The sequence below is a fragment of the Dacryopinax primogenitus genome (genome assembly GCF_000292625.1).
Source record: "Dacryopinax primogenitus strain DJM-731 SS1 chromosome Unknown DACRYscaffold_8, whole genome shotgun sequence".
In the NCBI taxonomy this organism is placed as follows: domain Eukaryota; kingdom Fungi; phylum Basidiomycota; class Dacrymycetes; order Dacrymycetales; family Dacrymycetaceae; genus Dacryopinax; species Dacryopinax primogenitus.
In genome coordinates this window covers 728,486-746,892 of record NW_024467205.1, presented here as the reverse complement: position 1 = coordinate 746,892, position 18,407 = coordinate 728,486, and the positions used below count along the sequence as shown (strand labels likewise).

At 52.8% G+C, this 18,407-nt stretch overlaps 7 protein-coding genes across 7 annotated transcripts; 5 read left to right on the top strand and 2 right to left on the bottom strand.

Annotated features, from left to right (window-relative positions):
* Window positions 1-28: 28 nt before the first annotated feature.
* Window positions 29-689, top strand: DACRYDRAFT_21989 (uncharacterized protein; the record flags this gene model as incomplete). The annotated part of the gene is made up of 3 exons (XM_040772628.1): window positions 29-193; window positions 260-548; window positions 599-689. Coding segments are annotated over exons 1-2 (227 nt in total), but the record flags the coding sequence as incomplete, so codon positions are not given.
* Window positions 690-1,668: 979 nt separating this feature from the next.
* DACRYDRAFT_66363 (uncharacterized protein) lies at window positions 1,669-3,670 on the top strand. Its single transcript, XM_040775813.1, has 10 exons — window positions 1,669-1,930; window positions 1,980-2,064; window positions 2,117-2,293; window positions 2,343-2,564; window positions 2,613-2,740; window positions 2,791-2,878; window positions 2,934-2,995; window positions 3,045-3,125; window positions 3,176-3,556; window positions 3,606-3,670. Exons 1-10 carry the CDS (start codon window positions 1,807-1,809, stop codon window positions 3,632-3,634), a joined length of 1,377 nt encoding a protein of 458 aa, XP_040629187.1. The 5' UTR covers window positions 1,669-1,806; the 3' UTR covers window positions 3,635-3,670.
* A 51-nt stretch (window positions 3,671-3,721) lies between these two features.
* Window positions 3,722-6,710, bottom strand: DACRYDRAFT_99950 (uncharacterized protein; the record flags this gene model as incomplete). The annotated part of the gene is made up of 7 exons (XM_040777644.1): window positions 3,722-4,119; window positions 4,174-4,626; window positions 4,678-4,724; window positions 4,772-5,039; window positions 5,511-6,180; window positions 6,228-6,388; window positions 6,435-6,710. 7 exons carry the CDS (start codon window positions 6,708-6,710, stop codon window positions 3,778-3,780), a joined length of 2,217 nt encoding a protein of 738 aa, XP_040629186.1. The 3' UTR covers window positions 3,722-3,777.
* A 2,560-nt stretch (window positions 6,711-9,270) lies between these two features.
* DACRYDRAFT_51612 (RNA-binding domain-containing protein) lies at window positions 9,271-10,381 on the bottom strand (the record flags this gene model as incomplete). Its single annotated transcript, XM_040775048.1, has 4 exons — window positions 9,271-9,459; window positions 9,813-10,039; window positions 10,091-10,244; window positions 10,295-10,381. The coding sequence occupies 4 exons, from the start codon at window positions 10,379-10,381 to the stop codon at window positions 9,271-9,273; spliced, it is 657 nt and encodes a 218-aa protein (XP_040629185.1).
* A 2,509-nt stretch (window positions 10,382-12,890) lies between these two features.
* DACRYDRAFT_116015 (uncharacterized protein) lies at window positions 12,891-13,716 on the top strand (the record flags this gene model as incomplete). Its single annotated transcript, XM_040770117.1, has 2 exons — window positions 12,891-12,954; window positions 13,005-13,716. 2 exons carry the CDS (start codon window positions 12,891-12,893, stop codon window positions 13,622-13,624), a joined length of 684 nt encoding a protein of 227 aa, XP_040629184.1. The 3' UTR covers window positions 13,625-13,716.
* A 209-nt stretch (window positions 13,717-13,925) lies between these two features.
* DACRYDRAFT_116014 (uncharacterized protein) lies at window positions 13,926-16,049 on the top strand (the record flags this gene model as incomplete). Its single annotated transcript, XM_040770116.1, has 9 exons — window positions 13,926-14,000; window positions 14,057-14,149; window positions 14,201-14,248; window positions 14,313-14,415; window positions 14,467-14,620; window positions 14,666-14,846; window positions 14,893-15,509; window positions 15,564-15,892; window positions 15,948-16,049. 7 exons carry the CDS (start codon window positions 13,926-13,928, stop codon window positions 14,917-14,919), a joined length of 681 nt encoding a protein of 226 aa, XP_040629183.1. The 3' UTR covers window positions 14,920-15,509; window positions 15,564-15,892; window positions 15,948-16,049.
* Window positions 16,050-17,549: 1,500 nt separating this feature from the next.
* On the top strand, window positions 17,550-17,798 carry DACRYDRAFT_51969 (uncharacterized protein; the record flags this gene model as incomplete). Its single annotated transcript, XM_040775074.1, has 1 exon — window positions 17,550-17,798. The coding sequence occupies one exon, from the start codon at window positions 17,550-17,552 to the stop codon at window positions 17,796-17,798; it is 249 nt and encodes an 82-aa protein (XP_040629182.1).
* Between the last annotated feature and the right edge of the window lie 609 nt (window positions 17,799-18,407).

The window sequence follows — 18,407 nt, the reverse complement described above, 5'->3', positions numbered from 1 at the left end:
TTCATGTAGAGTATGGATGACTGGGTCGTGTCGCGGTGCCGTGATCTATAATTGAGCGCAAGCACATGTAGAACTCCTTGACGATGCGTACAGTGCCCCCGGTTGCGCTAAGGATTAGCCTAAAGGTGGAGAGCAGACAAGAGATTTTCAGATGCTGGTTACTTCGTATGAGGCCGCGGTTAAAGCGAAGATTCTGCAGAGCGAAGAAGCACACGTGTTCAGGAACTGCGCAGGCTCTGAACAACCAAGACGGACTTGCCTGGAGCACATCGAGACGAACGTATGGCACTCAGACGTGCCAGCAGTACGATATCGGGCGGCCAGTCCCGGGACACCAATTTTGAGGTATGTGACCGAGATATCACATGATACCACGTGGACGAGACTTCGAAGAGAATACGCAGCGAATAGCACCTGTGCGGATTTCCCTGATGGTGCGAATAGCTGAGATACGACGAACTCGGTGATCTTGTTGGAAGAGGGTGGAATAGGTCCGATCTCGGCGCATCAATCCTTCCGACGGCTTGCGCCTCCACGAGAGCGATACGCTGAGTGCTTATCGTAAGCTATCCGCAAAGATGAAAAAATATATACCAACAATGAAGGAAAGGGTTTGCCGTTCTAGGGTTTGAGACGTCAGGAGTGAAAATAATTCACTCGTGAATGACTCCGACTTCCAACCTCCACTGTTTGTTCATTCCGGCGTCAATCCGTTCCCCGGCGTCACCGAGCTTGGCAGGATGCTTCTTTCGTCGATCACCGCTGAAGCTCCGAATTCATCGAATGCACGGGGACTCTTCAATACAAATTCTCGAAAATGATGGGCTGGATCACAGCAAGAGTTCATAGTTGAGCTGCACTGGTGGTCAACGTGCATCAGGCATCAGGGCAGAATCCTTCCGCTTCGGCTGACTTCCCGTTATTGCCCTTTCCCTATCACGTGACTGACCCTTGCACGGACCGCCGCCGCCGAAAGGTCCCGCTGAAGTCAATGGCCGCGTTTGGAAGCCGTACGAAATACGGGTTGCGCGATAACCACAACATCTAGCGTTATCGCGTTGTTTTTCTGGCTGGTTGTATACTACGGAGTGGGCTCTCTATTCCCAATGCCTTCTTTCGGTCAAGCACAAATGAACTCCATGTGTCTTCAATTCAGTTCAAAACGACTTCTCTTAATTTTTCTTCTGGAAAAGTATTCAATATGGCGTCCATGGATAGAGACACCTTTGTACCTATAAGAAGGACCAAGAGATTGCTGGGTATCTGATGCTCGGCTTCGCTCTTCGCTTTACCTTGGCCCTGTTTCTGGTCTAGACTGAACGATTAAGGCACGATGTCTATCGCGGCACCAGGAGCGTTGTCTGTTGAAGATGCCGTAAGACTCATCCTCCGCCGAGCGTTTGGGCTGGCTGAGAATATTTGACCAGGGCAATCCAAAGATCTTCACAGATGAGAAGAAGGAACACGAGCTGCTTACTCCCGCCCACTATGTTTGTGAGTGTTCTGTGTTTGAACAGCTCGGTGCACAGCCCATCATTTCTATCAGATCGGAGGCAGAAGCCGCGCTTCGAGGACTTCATCTTCTACGCACAGGCTCAGCGCGAGTCAGAGAATGAGAATCAAACCATAGAGACGGGGGAGAAGTTCGGTCCGTTCGGCCTCTGGAAGCATCAGGATGCCGGTCTCGCCGGCACCACAGAAACCGAGAAGGAGAAGATCGACTCGCCTGCTCCAGTCGCGGACTACGATTTCCAAACCGACGGCTTGACTGATGACGAGCGTGATCGTGTCAATGCATGGCGTGCCATGCGCATGACCTCCTGGGCTGGCGCGTTCTATCTCTGCACGACAGATATCTTGGGTCCTTTCAACGCTCCGTATGCGTTCCGTGTGAATGGTTATGTTCCCGGAGTACTGCTCTATTTCTTCAGTGAGTCAGCTCCGACGTGCCTAGCATCGCTCTTCTGACCATAATATAGTGGGTGCCCTAGCCTTCTATGGCGGTGGTATGCTATGGTTCCTCTACGTAAAGTTCGACTCTGCACGATTCCCCGTAAAGAGCTAGTGAGTCCATTCCACAGAAGCATTACGGGGTTCGTTAACTAATCCTCGCTAGCGCCGATATCGCTGAACGCGTCGCGGGTCCGTATTTCCGGTCGTTTGTGACGTTCCTCGTGTTTGTGCACATGATCGTCAACGTCGGCAACACCTGCCTTGGTAATGCCCAAGCTCTTGTCCAGATGGCCAAAGGCAACCTCTGTTTCATTGTCGCCGTCGTGATTTGGATCATCGTGTATGTATAATGCAAAACTAGCCCACTCTTGTCTAACGGGTTGACACAGCGGCTTCGTCATTGGTCAGATCCGGACGTTGAAGGCGTATGGTTGGCTAGCGAATCTTGCTGTCTGGCTCAACTACCTCCTTATTTTCCTGTCCATGGGATTCATCGCTCACTCGGACCCGAACTACGCTTCCGCCAAAGCTGCATATGGCATTGAAGCCGGTCCCGTAGTCAAGGATGTCTTTGCGACGTACCCCATCTATGAACGTGTGAACGGTGTCATGTGAGTGATTAAGTGTGAAAGGTGAGCACTACCTGACCGTGGGGTTAGGAACATCGTCTACGCTTATGGTGGTGCTACCATCTTCCCTCAGATCATCTCGGAGATGAGGCGTCCGATGGACTTCCTCAAGGCTATGTCTATTGCGCAGGTTGTCATCATGACTGCCTACATGATGTGTACGTGTCTGAAGGATGGTGACAAGTGTAACCACTGACGCAGTCAACAGACGGGCTGTATGTCTACTCGTTCCAAGGCCAGTACACCCTGCCTCTGGCGTATCAAGGTGTCGCCAACTATCCTCTGCAGACCGTCGCGTAAGACAATCCGTTTACCTCAGCTATCTCAGCCATTGATCTGATGTCGCATTAGGAACGTCTTCTCCCTCATCTCTGGCATCATCGCCGGCGGTCTCTACGGAAACATTGGTCTGAGTAGGTGTTGGTATATACGCAAGCGGGTGGAAGACTGACTATAGCCCAGAGGTCGCATATGTCAACATCGTTGAAGATATGCTGCACGGTCCGCCCCTGATCTCGCGCAAAGGCCGCATCACCTGGACCAGTGCGTATCTTCCCTCTGCCCTCAAGAATATCCCTGACCATTCTCCCAAGTCTCCGTCTTCGTCTTCTGGGGCGTAGCGTTCATCATCGGCACCGCTATCCCGCAAATCCAGAACCTATCCGGCATGGTAGGCGCGACGACCAACGTGCATTTCACTTACTCCTTCCCTACCGGCTTCTACTTTATTTACAGCGTGATGTCCGCTGCTGCCGTTGCAGATCCCGCGTACGTGCCGGGACAGGCACATCAGCGCGTTGACAGCTGGGGCCAGTGGAGCAGGTGGAAAAGGGGCCTCTTCTCAGGCTCGAAGAGGGAGGTGCTATTCCGGTGGTTCAACTTTACGCTGTGTCTGGCTGCGCTCGCGCTTGGCGGGATCGGGATTTATGGAAGCGCGGAGAGTATTAGGGCGAGCTTCAAGGCTGGGTCTCCGAGTATGTGCCTCAACTCCTCGCTGTAGCTCTCTACTAATCACACGGACAGCGTCCTTCTCCTGCGCTGCGCCGGTCTGAGCGTGTCACGAATGGTTCAAGAATGATGTGTGGTTGTATAGGAGGATGATAATCTATGATCACGTCTCTATGTTTATGCGGTATTATACAAGTTGAACCTGGAACTTTAGAATGGAGTATCTAGTCAGGGAGATCTATTGTCGTTAATTCACCTCCTTCCTTCGACCGCGGAATCCACCGGTGATATCCTCCTCCCCTGCTTCAGCATCTTCGAACTCGTCGTCATCATCCTCTTCCTTCTCCTTCTCTGCTTCCTCAGCCTCGTGCCTCACCTCCGCTACATCCTCCACGATCTCTAATTGCACCACCCAGAACACCTGCCCATCCTGGGGGTCCACGCCCTTCGCCGGCCGACGCATGCACACGAACCGTACCGGCTGGCCGTCCCAGTACCGTTTGAGGTCGAACTTCAGTCCTCCGGGGAGAGCGAGGCACAAGTCCGGGAAGGAAAGGAACGAGTGGCAAAAGTCGCCTGTGATGATATCCTGTCCAAGATTAATGATCAATCCGAGCAACGGGCTGCGAAAAGGGTGACATACCTCGGGGCCGAGTATGACTGCCCGCCTGTTCTCCGCTTCCTTATACCAAGCCTTCCGTTCCTGTGCACCTTCCAGTCCTTTCCTAGGAGTAGCAGTTCCGCTTCCTGGCAGAACACCATTACCGAGCTTGGGCGTGCTTCTCCCACTAGCATAACCGCTCCTAGGCGTGCTCGTCCCGCTCCGGGGGGTGGACCAGCCGCTCCCTCCACCGCCTAACCCACGGATGACAGCTGGGAGCTCCCACCCGCCCTCGCCGAGTACTTCGCTCGGGTGGCGTTCTTCTGGCAGGGAGCTGCCCCGCGCGTGACTCAGGAAAGGGAAGCTCGAGATGGCGGGGGAGAGCGCCCAGGGTCGGGGAGCGTACAGGTCGTGTGTCAGCGTTGGGTCGACGAGGGACATGAAGGACATGACGGCGGATGTGCCCCAGGGGAGTATGATGGGGCGATCGAATATCTGAAGGAAGTTAGGGTTGAACTGACAGCATAAGAAATTGATAATGCGCACGTTACCGAACATGAGGTCGTCTGCTGATATCTCTTCCAAGAACCTGCCTGCCCAGGATCAGCAGCATCGCCTGCCAACGCATTGGCGTACTCACCCTGGAATGCGACGCTCCATGTCTTTCCTTTCCTATCCGGTCTCTCAAAATACTTGCTCTGGGGCTTCTCTCCTCGAGGACCGATGTACCCCTTGAGCTGTACGGCGACACGGCCCTCGAACTGTGGTGAGGATATGTCGACCCATGTGTTGGTGTTGACTGGTATGAGTGATAGGTTTTGTACAGAAGTGCCTGCATATACTCTGAGATGTACCATTGTTGGTGGTGGTTGAGGAGGAAGAGAGGAAAGACGGTCGTGTGCCACTTTCTATTCTATGAGAACAAGTGAGAATGTTTGGCTGTGTCGGTAATGAAACGGTTTCTTTCATCGCCTCAAACGTGAGTCACGTCACGTGGACTGCCTCAGTCACACCAGTGCTGAGTATTTGTAGTAGAAGTGCTTAGCAGAACACTCTGCTGTGTCAAGGACAATATCTCTCCAAGCAGGAAATTTTTGCCCTTTCATTAACAATCATCTTATGGGCCTGCAGCCTGATCGGTCTCGTTAGTGGGATGATCACTAGGAAACCCTTGCCGTATGAGGGGAATCGTTAATGTATCGAGTCATTATTGAGGGATATGACCATAAGAATAATATGTTACAACCAAATCATTCCAATATCCACCTCAACGGCCCTATGAAGACTCTGGTATCTTGTACTCCGACGCCGGTCTTACTCCCAATCCCGACTGTGACGGCATCAGCTCATTCTCAACACAGCACACAACCATTACGTACCTTTTCATAAACCATCTCCACAGCCTTCATATTCCCCACCGTGTCCTCGCCCGTCACCCACGTCTGCGGATCCTTCCCCGTCACCTTGTCCACAAAGGCCTCCAGCTGATAGCGGTATGTCGTCCACCACGACTCTCCCTTCCCATCCTTGCCGAAGGTATACCCCCGCTCTGTCCTCTTCCCTGTGGGGGAGCGCACAGAAATAGAGTGGTAAAAGAAAGGCATGACGAAGTTGTTCATCGACACCTCGCCCTTCTCGCCCTTTGCGTGAAGGAACATCTCTGGCATCCCCGGCCACACGCCCCACGCCCAAGGCCTCGCCAGATCAACGACACACTCGGCTTCTGGTCCGCGTTCCTCTCCCTCCCCAGGAGGGAACAAGAAGGTGAACTCCATCCTCCTGTCCACCTTCGGCTCCGCCGGGCCGTACAAGACAGGCTCTGCGCGGAGCACCTCTGTCGGCTCCCGCCCAGAAAGGTATCGCACAGCGTTGGTGGCATAACATCCCATGTCCATGCCCGCCCCCCCGCCGAGGGACAAGTTCCACCTGATATCACCCGGTCCACCGATCAAACCCCGGGGGACAGTCATGTGCGCTGTAAGATGCTGAAGACGGCCCAACTCGCCAGAGTCCAGGATCTGCTTCAGTTTCTGCACAGCGGGGTGGAACCTGAGGTGCGTAAGCCAGCACCGAGCATAAGACGACGGTGGACAAACCTGTAGTGGAACGCCTCTAATACGAGGAGACCGCGCTCCCTCGCCAGAGCGAAGATGCGCTCTGCCTCCTCCGCAGTGTCCGTTGCGGGCTTCTCGAGCAGCACATGTTTTCCCGCCAGGAGTGCCTTGATCGTCCATTCATAGTGAAGTCCATTAGGCAGCTATTTGGTACTCAGCGCAGGGCTACTTCGAGCACAGATCACGCACAGGGTTATACACGACATCCACCTCCTCGTCCTGCAAGACCGCTTCCCATCCCTTGACAGCCCTCGGTACGCCCCATTTTTTGGCATACTTCTGCGCCTTGTCAAGGTTCCGCGCTCCGACGAGGACGACCTCTGCCTCGGGTGAGCTGCGCGCGGCGAGGATGAGGGCGATGGGGGCGATGGCTGCTGCCCCGAGGATGCCAAAACGGAGGGGTTGGGAGGACTTGGGGGACGTCGGGGGATAGAAGATGCTCAATGCGCGGGAGAGGATGGACATTGCTGAATGCTGATGGGAGAAGGGAAAGGAACGCCAGCGAGTTCAACAGGGACATCCTATTCATCAATAAGGAATCGTTCCTGTTGGATCTCACCAAGATAGACATCCTTATAATCAATTGCATGTGCATAAGATGCGTACAGTATAGTACATGACAAGTCTCCGACTTCGTTTTGGCCCAGTTTAATAATATATTTTGAATATGTGCACGACTCATGTATACTCGTCTGCGCTGTACCTAGATACATCTCCATGTAATCAATTGCCTGCTGTCTTCATGACTACTAAGCTTTATATATTGTGCGTGCGTATTGGACACGGTTCCATTTTAGCCCAAATTAATATAGATTTTATATATGTGGGTAACGTATACCAGTCGTGTAGCACCAATATCAATATCCCCGACATATATACCATGGTGCCCAAGGCACAGGCACTGCGTTTGACAGCGCCTTGAAAACAATTGTCGACCTCTGTGCCTAGGAATACAAATTATGTGTACATTCTATACATGTATAGCTGCATGCATACAAACCTTCTGTCCCAGCAGTGTACTCTTAGGCAGTGGTGACTTTAGCATGCTTCGTTTGTTGACAATGCCCTCCTCGCACAGCAAGTTTGCCAAGTACGACCTATAATTTAATAGCTATCTGCCAAAAGACCCGGTATCGCTACTAGGAGGGGTTTGTTACAGCAGGCAAAGGAAGAAAAGCGACGACGCGTGCATCACGGGAACCGGAATGACGAGAATGAGAGCCAGAGAGAGAGGAACATACGGGACCAGGACATGCGAAGGACGACGTGTATTTCGATGTGCGATGCTTGACTGGCTCGTAGCCGTGAGTAGAGCGGGCCAGGACTGAAAAGCGCGGACAGAGTATGACGCGAGACGAGAAGAAAACCCGGGACCGGAAACGATGCAGTGGAAGAGTACGATCTTGAATGCGAGGCATGATGCGAATCGAACGATGAGAACCGAGACCAAAGAAGACACGCTGACCATCACGACCGGAGCAGAAACGGAAATCATGAGGGAAATGCCAGTCCCGAGACGTTATTTTGGAATAGGGAGGGAAAAGTTGAGAAGAAAACACAAAACTCGCCGCCCGAGACCGTCGACAGACAACCCACACAAGCCCAAACCACGAAACCCAAAACTCAAGAAAGCAAAGGATGCCATCAGAGTCCATCACGCCCTTCCTCCAGGGTTCCATGAGGAACGACGATCGCTCTTGATCGTAGGCGGTGCGAGTCCTTCGAAGGAAGAACGGCCCCACACATTTGGCACGACAGGTGCTGCTATTTCCTCCTCTATGGTAGCCGGTATCTTGGTCGCAGGAGGCGTGGGAGTCTCGAGCATGTTACTCGCGGTGGACGTCTGTGACTCATCGTGCGCTGCGCTCCGTGGAGAAACCTTAGAAGGCACCTCCTTGACACTCAGGTTGCTCATCATGTCAGAGAGGCCCAGACCTAGACCCAACTCGCTGGAGGCAGGAGGCACGTTGATGGCCCCGACGTCTCCGAAGGCAAACCTGACCTGAGAGGGCGCGGCAGACACAGCAGCAGAGCTTTCCGTAGTGTCGCCCGAACTGGAGGCAAGCTCGCTACCCTTCCCGGATTCGACATCCCCGTTTGCAAGTGCCGCGGAGAGAGCGGCAGCGAAGTACGACTCGTGTACACCCGTCTTGTCGGCTACCTCGTCGCTGCTCATGTATGGTGGAGCCATGTCGTTCAGTTCCCCCGTGCTGAAGCTTGAGAACGGTGGATAATTCGGATTGTAGCCAGTGATAGGCGGCGGTGACGCGGGAGACTGAGGCAGATGCAGGGGAGCGCCAGGCGCAGGATTCCAGTTGCCTGAATGGAAGAAGGGGGATCCTTGAACAGGAGAGAATGGACCGATACCCGGAGAAAGGAAATGAGGATGCAGGGGAGGTGTTTGCTATGACAGTGTTAGAGCGGGAAGGCTATTCGATGCTCATCAGTACTCACAACTTGCGGGTGAAACATGAAGCCAGGCATCGTGGGGGTCATCGGACCTTGCGTTATGAGCGGTGACAATGGGCCACCCAAGTAGCCCATTCTGGCAGGAGGAAGCGAGATAGGTCCAGGATGGATCTGGCCGCCGCTTCCTCCAACACTCTCGTGCCTGGAGCCCGTACGAGGCGGCAAGATCGGGGAACCAGGAGAGAGAGGTGCCCGATCGAGCATCACGTCGTTCTTATCGTTCTGGAGAGCAAAGAACCCGGGAGGAAGAGCCGGATTTGGTGGCAGAGGGGGCCAGGAGGCATCTGACACTGTGGTCATGGATGCCTGGGATATTGATGGGGGTAATCCGGCAAACAGGGATGAGGCCGAATGTTGCGATTGGTGGCCAAGCGAACTGCCAGAGTTGGAGAGAGGCAGAGTATGATTCGAAGGGTGCTTGAGTATGGCTGGATGGGTCAAGATAGGATTGATGGCCGGGGAAACCGAGGCGCCCGCACTGTATTTATCAAAGTGGACCTTCAGTGGACGCCCATGGTACTCCTTCCTATAACACTTGTCAGGGAGTCGCGAGTGGTCACGAAAGGAACACGACAAACCCGTTAAACATCTCCACAGCGGCAAGCGCATCCGATTCATGCACGAAGAGCACAGTGCCGAAACCACGAGAACGCCCGTCTGGGCCTGTAGCGACGTCCGCACGAGCGATCTGGCCAGCACTGCGGAAATGGTCCTTCAAGTCTTGCCACTGTACATGGAAGGGTAGCTGGCTATGTGTCAGCACCTAGATGCGGCCTGTTTATGATGAACACTCACATTGCCAACGAATACGCTCCTTCCGAGCGTATTCTGAGCACCGTGGCCATTCATGTTGGCCATTGGAGGCGTTACGCGCAGTTCACCGTTGCCCGTGACGCTGTTCGGTAAGTCCTTGTGCGGGTACACAAACGGAGAGTTGGATTGGACACTGAGAGCGATCTCAGCACCAGGGCTGGCGCTCCTGTTTCTCACTCTGAAAGCATCTACGCCATCCAGGACGCTGGTGGTAGAACCTCTCCTCAAGCCGTGCAGGGATGACCTGCTGCTTCCAGGACGCTCGAGTCCATCAACGAACTGTACAGCGGATTGTGGACGAGCAGGGCTGCCGTCGATGTTCAGCCAAGGTCCATGAGCGATAGGTCCAGGTCCAGGTCCAGGGGGGGCAAGGTTGGTGGGAGGAACATAAGGCATCGCGTGCAGGGGAGAAGGACCAGCGGCGGGGTTCTGATGCTCCGGGTCGGGAGGTGGCAAACGGTCGGGACGAACTTCCAGAGTGCGCGTCTGCCACACATAGCCATTGAACATGTCTATGGACGTTTCAATATACACACCAGATCGGATGTCGTAGAGGTACGTACCAATTGCTCGACCGGCATCTTCAGCAGTCGCAAGGAGAACTGTCCCATAGCCCCTGCTCCTATTATCGGAGCCCAAGCTGACATCAGCTCGCAAGACAGTCCCAGCCTTGCGAAACAGATCCTTCAAATCCTGCCATCGTACTCTGTACGGCAGCTATATGCACATGTCAACATCAGGAGCAGGTATAGACGACAAGGACATACATTGCCAACGTAGAGCTGCGTCCTCGTGTCTCGACCGTTTGGGGAGCGCACCCCAGAACCTGATGCTGCAGCACGAGCCGTCGCCATCTGGATCACTGCGTCGATGTCGACGTCAAGAGCGTTCGCAGGGCCGGTATTGTTGTTCGATCCAGGCTACACAGCACAGATCGTGTTTAGTGATGACGATCGGGGCAATAGTCACGATAAAGAACTTACCGTCCCTGTGGGAGCAGGGCGAGTCGACCCTGGCTGTCCATTGCCCAGCGGCAGGGAGGGCGCTGGGCTTTGTGCCGTCGTGGCCATGGTCATATGTACTGGATGATCAATACGTGTTGATGAGCGTTGACTGCATGAAAGCGGTGTGGGGCGGTGCTTACCAGAACCAAGGGCATGCACGCTTGGGATACGGCGGGTTTGGAATGCCGCGAACGGATCAAACGGAGCGTCCCAGTTTCGACTGGATGCGAGGATCATGGTGTAAGTACAGACTGGAAAGATGGTTAGCTAGGAGTTGGCTGTACCTTTTTGGGGGTAGTTAGTCGCCTCGTGTATGCTGCGCCGTGGAAATGCGACCTGAGTGTTGTTGGTCAGGAGGCGGTGAAAGGCGCTAAGAAGGGCGGCACGGAAGGGTGATGGGTTGGCAGTAGTAGTGATGCTTCTAAGAGTAATTCTGATCGCTGCCCGCCCCGCAGACAATAATGAAAGAGGAGGTTGATGATGAGCAAGAGGGAAATGGTACGAGTTCGTGGTCGTTGATGGAAGGGCCGCGTCGACGAGAAAGCGTTGGACGTCGACAGTGCTGTAGCCCAAACTCGACTGTCCATCGACGTCAGCCCCGTCCATCAGCTCCCGAAATACATGGCGGCAACTTGGCATATTACACCGCATTCGTAACTTCTTTTCATGATAACCTCGGTCATTTCTCTTATCGCAATCAACCGGTATTATATACGACTAGTGAATTAAACAAAACGAAATATTCACTGAGAAAACTGAGGTGCAATTGTGATCAACAATTCATTCTAATATGCGCTATTAGGTTCCACCTCTACACCGGGAATAATCTAAGTTCATTCCACTAATTGTAAACAAATATTGCTAATAGTCTTAACTGCGCAGCTTTTGTTGCGGATAACGCACAAAAGCGACATGAAACTGCACTTACAAAAGGATATAAGCTGAAACACAGTGGACAATGACTGCGAAGGTACAGCCCGATCACCTCCCTTACTGTGGTCATCTGCACCTGTACGTGACTCTATCCAAACAAGCAACAGTCGCACAGTGCTTGGGTACCGGCAGGAAGACGTTGGATTGGGATGGCTCTGGAGAATATTTCACAACTTTCGAGTGCGAGTTCGTATCAGATACACTTATCAACTGGGTCAGAATGAAAGAATTCACAATATAGAGGCTCATACCTAGACCAACCCACAAACTCTGATGCCCAGTCAAGGGCGCTCGAGTCTTTAGTAGCTTCGGATATGACGCCTTTCCCCGTAATCGTAACGTGCTTATGGTTCATAGCAATCACTAGCCAACTGTGGTACCCAGCGCAGGAACCGACGAAGCTCGACTGATGAAACCCGCTTCTGAGTTCGCACGGTCCAGTCGTGGGCAAAGTTATCCCAGATCGAGTCTCCAGAAACGGTTCGAGTGCGGCGGTCGATATTGAATACCGGTCAAGTGGAGTGCGGATGGAGCGTGTTGGCTCAGCTGACCGTGTCCGACTATAAACCAGACTATCGGATCCCATGCATGCACCATGGGTGACCAACCCCTGGTAGGCACCCTGCGAACGGACCGGTGGTACTGCCCAATGCGTATCGGGAGAACGTGGGAGTGCGTGAATTGTTGATAAGACAAGAGAGCGTTCGCGCCGTGATGGAGATGACCGGCTTATTACCAGTCCGAGAAATATATCTGTGGTCCGGTTACCGACCGAGAATTGCAAAGCGAAAAAGCCACTGAATGAAGTTGGGAATCAAGCAATTCAAGTAACGAGCGCCAAAGAGTGAATCACACTCCGCATGATGACGAATCGATCACAAGGGATGAAATCAGTAAGGAAGACACATTATAGACCTTTTTTCTTCTTAGTCCAGTGCGACGAGATCGCAGGGGAAGGACCGTGAGAACAAGTTTTCCTAAACAGCACGGAACGGAAGAAGGAAAGCAAGGGGCGGATGTTGCGGAACTCTCGCTTCCTGGGCCTTTTGTTCTCACGACTATATATGTTTATATGTTGTAAAGAGGGCGACACATTAAGGACATCGGACCTTTCGGCCAAATTGCGAATACTCTGCCATATTGGGTGAGCTTTCCAGGCGCCCTTACTCCTCGGAATACATTTCTGTTGCTATTACTGCCCCATATCCGAAGCCGGTCTCCGCCCGTCCTCGCACCTACCTTTTGCCGACCGATTGGGCGTCTTGTTCCCACTGAAGGGTATGCGCAACCCCAGGGACACTCGTTTTACGTAGTCATCCCTGCGGGGCAACGGCCTTGAATGAGCGCTGGCGACCGCGGCCCGGCTACGTCGCTGGCAAGCGTGGTATAAAAATGACGAGCAGAGCGTTAGCCGCACAGACACAGTATGCCCGGTACGCAGACACCACCCTCCCCACGGCGAGCGTTTACGCCTGCAGAGCTCTTCCAAGGTGCGCTCGTGTTGCTTCACTATCATGGGCGATTACTCATGAAAATGCAGGTCTGCAAGAGCTCGATAAACGTCTCTACCGACAATTCGGCAACGTACCCAAGGTCAAGATCGTCGTCGCCGGTGGGTTCGTCGTATGCTCTCGATGGTGTACACGACCAACAACGCGAGGTTGCGACTACATCCGACCGAAAGCGCCTGCACCGCCCGACTTTAAGTGGACGATGTGGCAGATGAGTCTATGTATCGCCCATCAGTGGAACTGGACTACGGATTGGTTCAGCGACAAGTTTTCGATGTTCTTGCCTGAGGACGAGAACGAGGAGCCGAGCCAGAAGTTCTTGGACGAATGCATCCAGCAAGGAGCGATCGTATTCGATGGTCAAGTCCTGCAGGCATTCGCCGTCAAGTGGGAATGGGCACTGGCGAGCACGATCGACCGCGTATACGACGAGGAAGTCCGCGCACCATCACATTGTCTCCAGGACGGGGTATTCTTCCTGCGAGAGCTCATCCTCAGGAGATCCGGCAAACCGATCAAGTGGATCGAGTTCCGTAAACTGTGCTCTGCGTACTACGACATCCATCCTCTGCACCTTGCCGAGGCAGCGCGCTACCTGGCTATTGCGTACGAGAAACAATTTGGGACTGTGGCTATCCTCATCTCTTGATGGGTTGTACGCTGGAGAAGTTCCTGAGCGATATGTAGCGTTACCGACGTCTATGCCTAATGTGTAGTATAACACCGAAGCAACCTAATTCGATATGATCCAACTTTTCAAGAAGACTTGTATAGAGGATTTCCAATATTACAACGAACATTAATAAGGGAAAAGGTTTGGGCGCCTGCTCTATATTTGCATCCGACACGCAAAACAGACTGGACTGCCTCGAGTGCCTCAACATCGATTCGACGACCATCCTCAGGATACCTTTACTCTCTGATCTATCTGCTTTCTCTACTTATCTCTTATGACCGACGTTGCTATGAACACACCGTCCATGAACCGCGCTCAACGCCGGAGAAGCCGTGGATTACCATACGCGGTGAGCACATCATCAGGCACCGAGTCATATGGTAGCTGACACGTTTGTCGCCACAGCGTCCGACAGCACAACCCGCGGTCACTTCCTCGGGATCCACGCGTCTCTTGGTGTCGAGTTTGCATTACGAGGTCACTGAGCAGGAGTTGAACGTGCGTACATGCCCGAGTCGACGTGTCTGCGGCAAGTAACACGCAGTGCAGACGCTGTTCTCGTCTCTGGGCGCTTTGGCAAAACCGCCGCGCATCGTTGTACATACCTTCTCCTTTGGACATTGAGATACGACTTGCCGATACGCGTTCTCGCTCTCAATAGTTCGATCGCAGTGGGCGCTCCACTGGAATTGCACATATCACATACGAACGACATGAAGATGCTCTGCGCGCTAAGCAGAGATTTGATGGGCAGCCTGCGAAGGGTATGCCAGAATGACGTCTCCCCCAAATGTTCATGCTGAATCGCTTTGCAGGCCAGAACATATCCATCCGATTCGAAGCAGCGCTGAACCCACCTGCAGCGAGTGCAGGCGGCGCACAGGGGAAGTCCTTGCTTGCGAGGATCGGAGCAAATCCCAGTGCGAGTCTGCTGGATCGCCTTGGTGCACCTCCGACTGCACCTGCTAAGTGCGTCAAGACAAGCGAGCCTGTTCGTCAGCTAATGGATAGTAGGCGAGCGCCTGCTGCAGCGAAGGCAGTCCCGTCGGGCCCTGGTCCTACTCGTGTTCCTCGCGGTAACCGTCCTGCTCGTGCGAGGAGGGCAAAGCCCAAGACACAGACTGACCTGGACAAGGAGTTGGATGTCTATTTGGCTACCGATAGTAAGCCACAGAGTGCGGAGAAGGCGGCTAAGGTGCGTTCTTTCTAGAAGCGTGCACATACTCTCATCGCCAGTTTAGGGAGATGATGTGGAAATGACGGTTTGATATTAGTATGCTATCAGCGATCTGTATTCTCTACAATCCCTATCTTGGTCAATATGCGATCCGCATAGGTATGGACATGACGCTGACCACTCTGTGGGCCGGCAAGCGGCTGTGAAATCAGATCATCATTACAATGCGCCACGCCAACTTCCTACCTCCGTATGGAATGATATGGAGAACGCAGGGACAGTACGGAATCAGGACGTCAGGACGGTGTAGAAGGAGAGGAACTTCAGCAGGGAAGCACGCTGCTTGCCCTGCGGTAGTTCGCTCACGACCTTGTCCAGGTCGGCTTTTCCAAAGTCGTGGGCCGCAATGTTGCCGGCTTCGCAAGCGTTGTACGCAACGGTGCCTTGGAGCGCGTAGATTTCCCCGATGTCAGCAAGGGTGAGGTGGCGGAAGTGGGCAAGGTAGAAGGGTTCCTGGACGAGTTGGTTGATCGGGTAGTCGTTGGCGAAAGTGTACCAGTCGACGGTGCGGCGATTAGCCGGAGGAAGTGGTTCATTCGGATAGTGGACAGCCTTGATCAGAGCGAGGCGGGGAAGGTCGTGCACACGGCGAAGCGCGAGCTCACGGACGCGCTCTTCATGCTGGGGCAAGATAAGCACGGCAACAACAGGGGTGAGAGGAAAGAGACCACGCACAGGCTTCAGCATGGTGATCTGGTAGCCCAAGGAGTCGTTGAGGCGAGCCTGTTAAACCCACTGGGCGCGCATGTCACCGTTGCTAGCCGTGAGCTTGGCAACCTCCGCCGCGAAGGCAGTGTGCTTCTCCCCGAGGTCGGAGTGCTTGGCCTCCAGCGCAGAATAAGAGTGAGCAGAGGCCTGCAGCGTCTGGAGCTCCTCTCGTGACTCGAGAAAGGCTTCCTGCAGCTTGCTGAAGCGCAGTTCAAGTGGGGCATCCGACGGGGGGAGTTCAACCTTGAACTTCTTGATCCGGTTTTTGAGAGCCTGCGACCTGGCCATATGGTCGGCTGCGCGCAGAGTGAGACTGGAAAATGGAGACAAAACGTAGAAAAAATTGCTAACCGGCATAGTGCTCCAGCAACAGTTCTTGGCCCTTGACCTTCTGCATGAGCTCTGTGCGGTCTGCCTTCACCTCCGCGAGCTGGTGGAAAACTGCAAGAGAGGAGCAGAAAGGGGCCAAACACAGTCACGCGCAAGACAGACAGCAAGTAGCAGACCCAGTGGGAGGCTGTGCAAATCAATTGATATTTCTCCAGTACATCCGAATTTCTGGACACGGATTTCGGATGGAAAATCCGTAATCCGTAATCCGTAATCCGGCCTCGGCTGTGCAAGGGTCTGGCCGGATCCTCGGCACAACTCTTCTAAATTTATGTTAGTTTCTTTATTTAGTTAATTCCTTTATGTAAAATTACTAAATAATAATAATAATTTCAACATCCACACAACACATCACTGATATTCTCATACTGCATCAACACCATCCACTGTCACCATCCTCTACTGCTCTTATGGAAATTTCTCAGCTTCTCTCTCAGCTCCTGGAGGTTCAACAAGTGCTTACTGGTGTCTCTGTGGATCAAATGTTCTTATTCTTGGCTTTGGCTTGACATCTTCAGACAAGAATTGCCTGGCAGGAAGTCCATACACTCACCCAACCAGCAACTCCTCCTCTTACTCTTCCCAACACTGTGGTGTCTTTCCTGAGTCAGGTGCTTGACTTGCAGGATGCTCAAGTCATGGCACTTTGGCAATCTCTCAACCAAGTCCTTTGGAATCCTGCCAGAGACATCATAGCCCTCACTCAACCATTGTTGGATGATTTCACACCCTTTCAGGCCTATGCACACCTGACTGAACTCAGTAAGTACTTTCCCAATCAGTCTCCACAGGAATAGACTGACATCAATTTCATGGTACTGAGGAATTCTATCCCCCTACACACACCTGCCTCAATCTCCACTGTCCCCACTTTGTTCACACCTCTGAGGCAGCAGCACTGTATGATCCACAGCAATATACAGCTGCTCTCTACACCCTCAGCCATGGTGCCTTCCCTGTTATAGTCAATTCCCTCAAATGTCACCATTGTAACACCAGATATCACCTCAATTACTCACACCAAGAAACTCCTGGTAGAGGAAAGTGTGAAATTTACTATGGAGGGATGCCACCTGTGCTCCAATCTGAGAAGTATCTCCTGTTTGAGGAGGGACTTTGTGGCCTCTTCCACTCATATACTGTTCTATCACAGTGAGTACATTTCCAGAAAACATTCTCAGACTAATTCCATCACAGTGCTTCAGCAGGAACCACAGCAAGAGTATTTCATGATTCATTGGGAAGGAACCAGACTCACAACACTGGGAGCTATGCAGTTCCTCACCTGCATAGTGAATACCTCTCTGATCTCTTTGACCTCTACTCACTCCTCCTCCACCATTCTGAGCAAGGCACCCAGCTCACTCTCCCTGACATGGCCAGCAGCCAGAGTGATTGACTCACTGCTGCCATGATAGAGAGAAACATCTTCATGGCAGCAAATGGGCAAGAGCACTGGTCATACTCTTGCAACCTTTGCAGAAAGTTCTTTGACCATGATGGAGAGCAATGTGAGTTTACTCTTTGATGAGGGGATCTCAACACTTACAGAAGTATCCAGACATGCTATCTTGTGCTGTCACTGATGGAGTTTCAATTGGGCACCCTTGCTGTGGAGTCCACAACTGTGCCATCCCCCTCTCTTCCAACTGTGCATGGTATTGCCCACTTCACACAGGCAGGGAGGCAAGCTGTGCAGTGGAAGGCTGTAATGAGGGAGCAGAGCCTGGTAGGAAGACCTGCTCCAATCCTGAACATCATTTGCTGGAAGAAAATTACTATGCTGCTGGCCAGTTTGCACTTCAGCTGTGAGATTGACACCAATGTGCCAAGTCTTATTATTGAGAGGGGGACCCTGTTAGGGCAACACAGGCTGACTAAGTCTGCTCACCTGGGAGTGCCAAGAGTCTAAGCAGGCAACAAGGAAGTGGAGTAGACCTGATGACTAAGACCTATCCACAGTATAGGTACCTGTGGGTGATCCTAAGAGACCAAGTCTGAAGAGACAATCCCCAGGCAGAGTAGGCCTTATATTTATACCTCTGTGGTGGAACCTGCTAGAACATCTTGCTTACTCAGCCTAGTCAGGTGATCAGGTCATATGACCAAGGATGAGGTCATATGAGGTCATGCACAGCCATGCACAGCAGGTCACCTGACCATCCAATCCTTCCAGCAGGTTCCAGCACATGCCAAGGTATACCAGCTACTTCCATGTCATAAAGGCTTAGTCATGTCTCTTGACCAAGCAATGAGCTGGTGCCCTGACATCACCCCCCCTTCTAGACATGCTGTCCCAGCATGTTGATACTCCTTCTTCTGCTTTTCCCTTCTTCTTTCCAGATGTCCAATCAAAGAGAACCCTTTTAGGTGGTATAGTATAGTTAATGAGTGGTTGGAAGTGAAGCCTGTCAAAGGTGA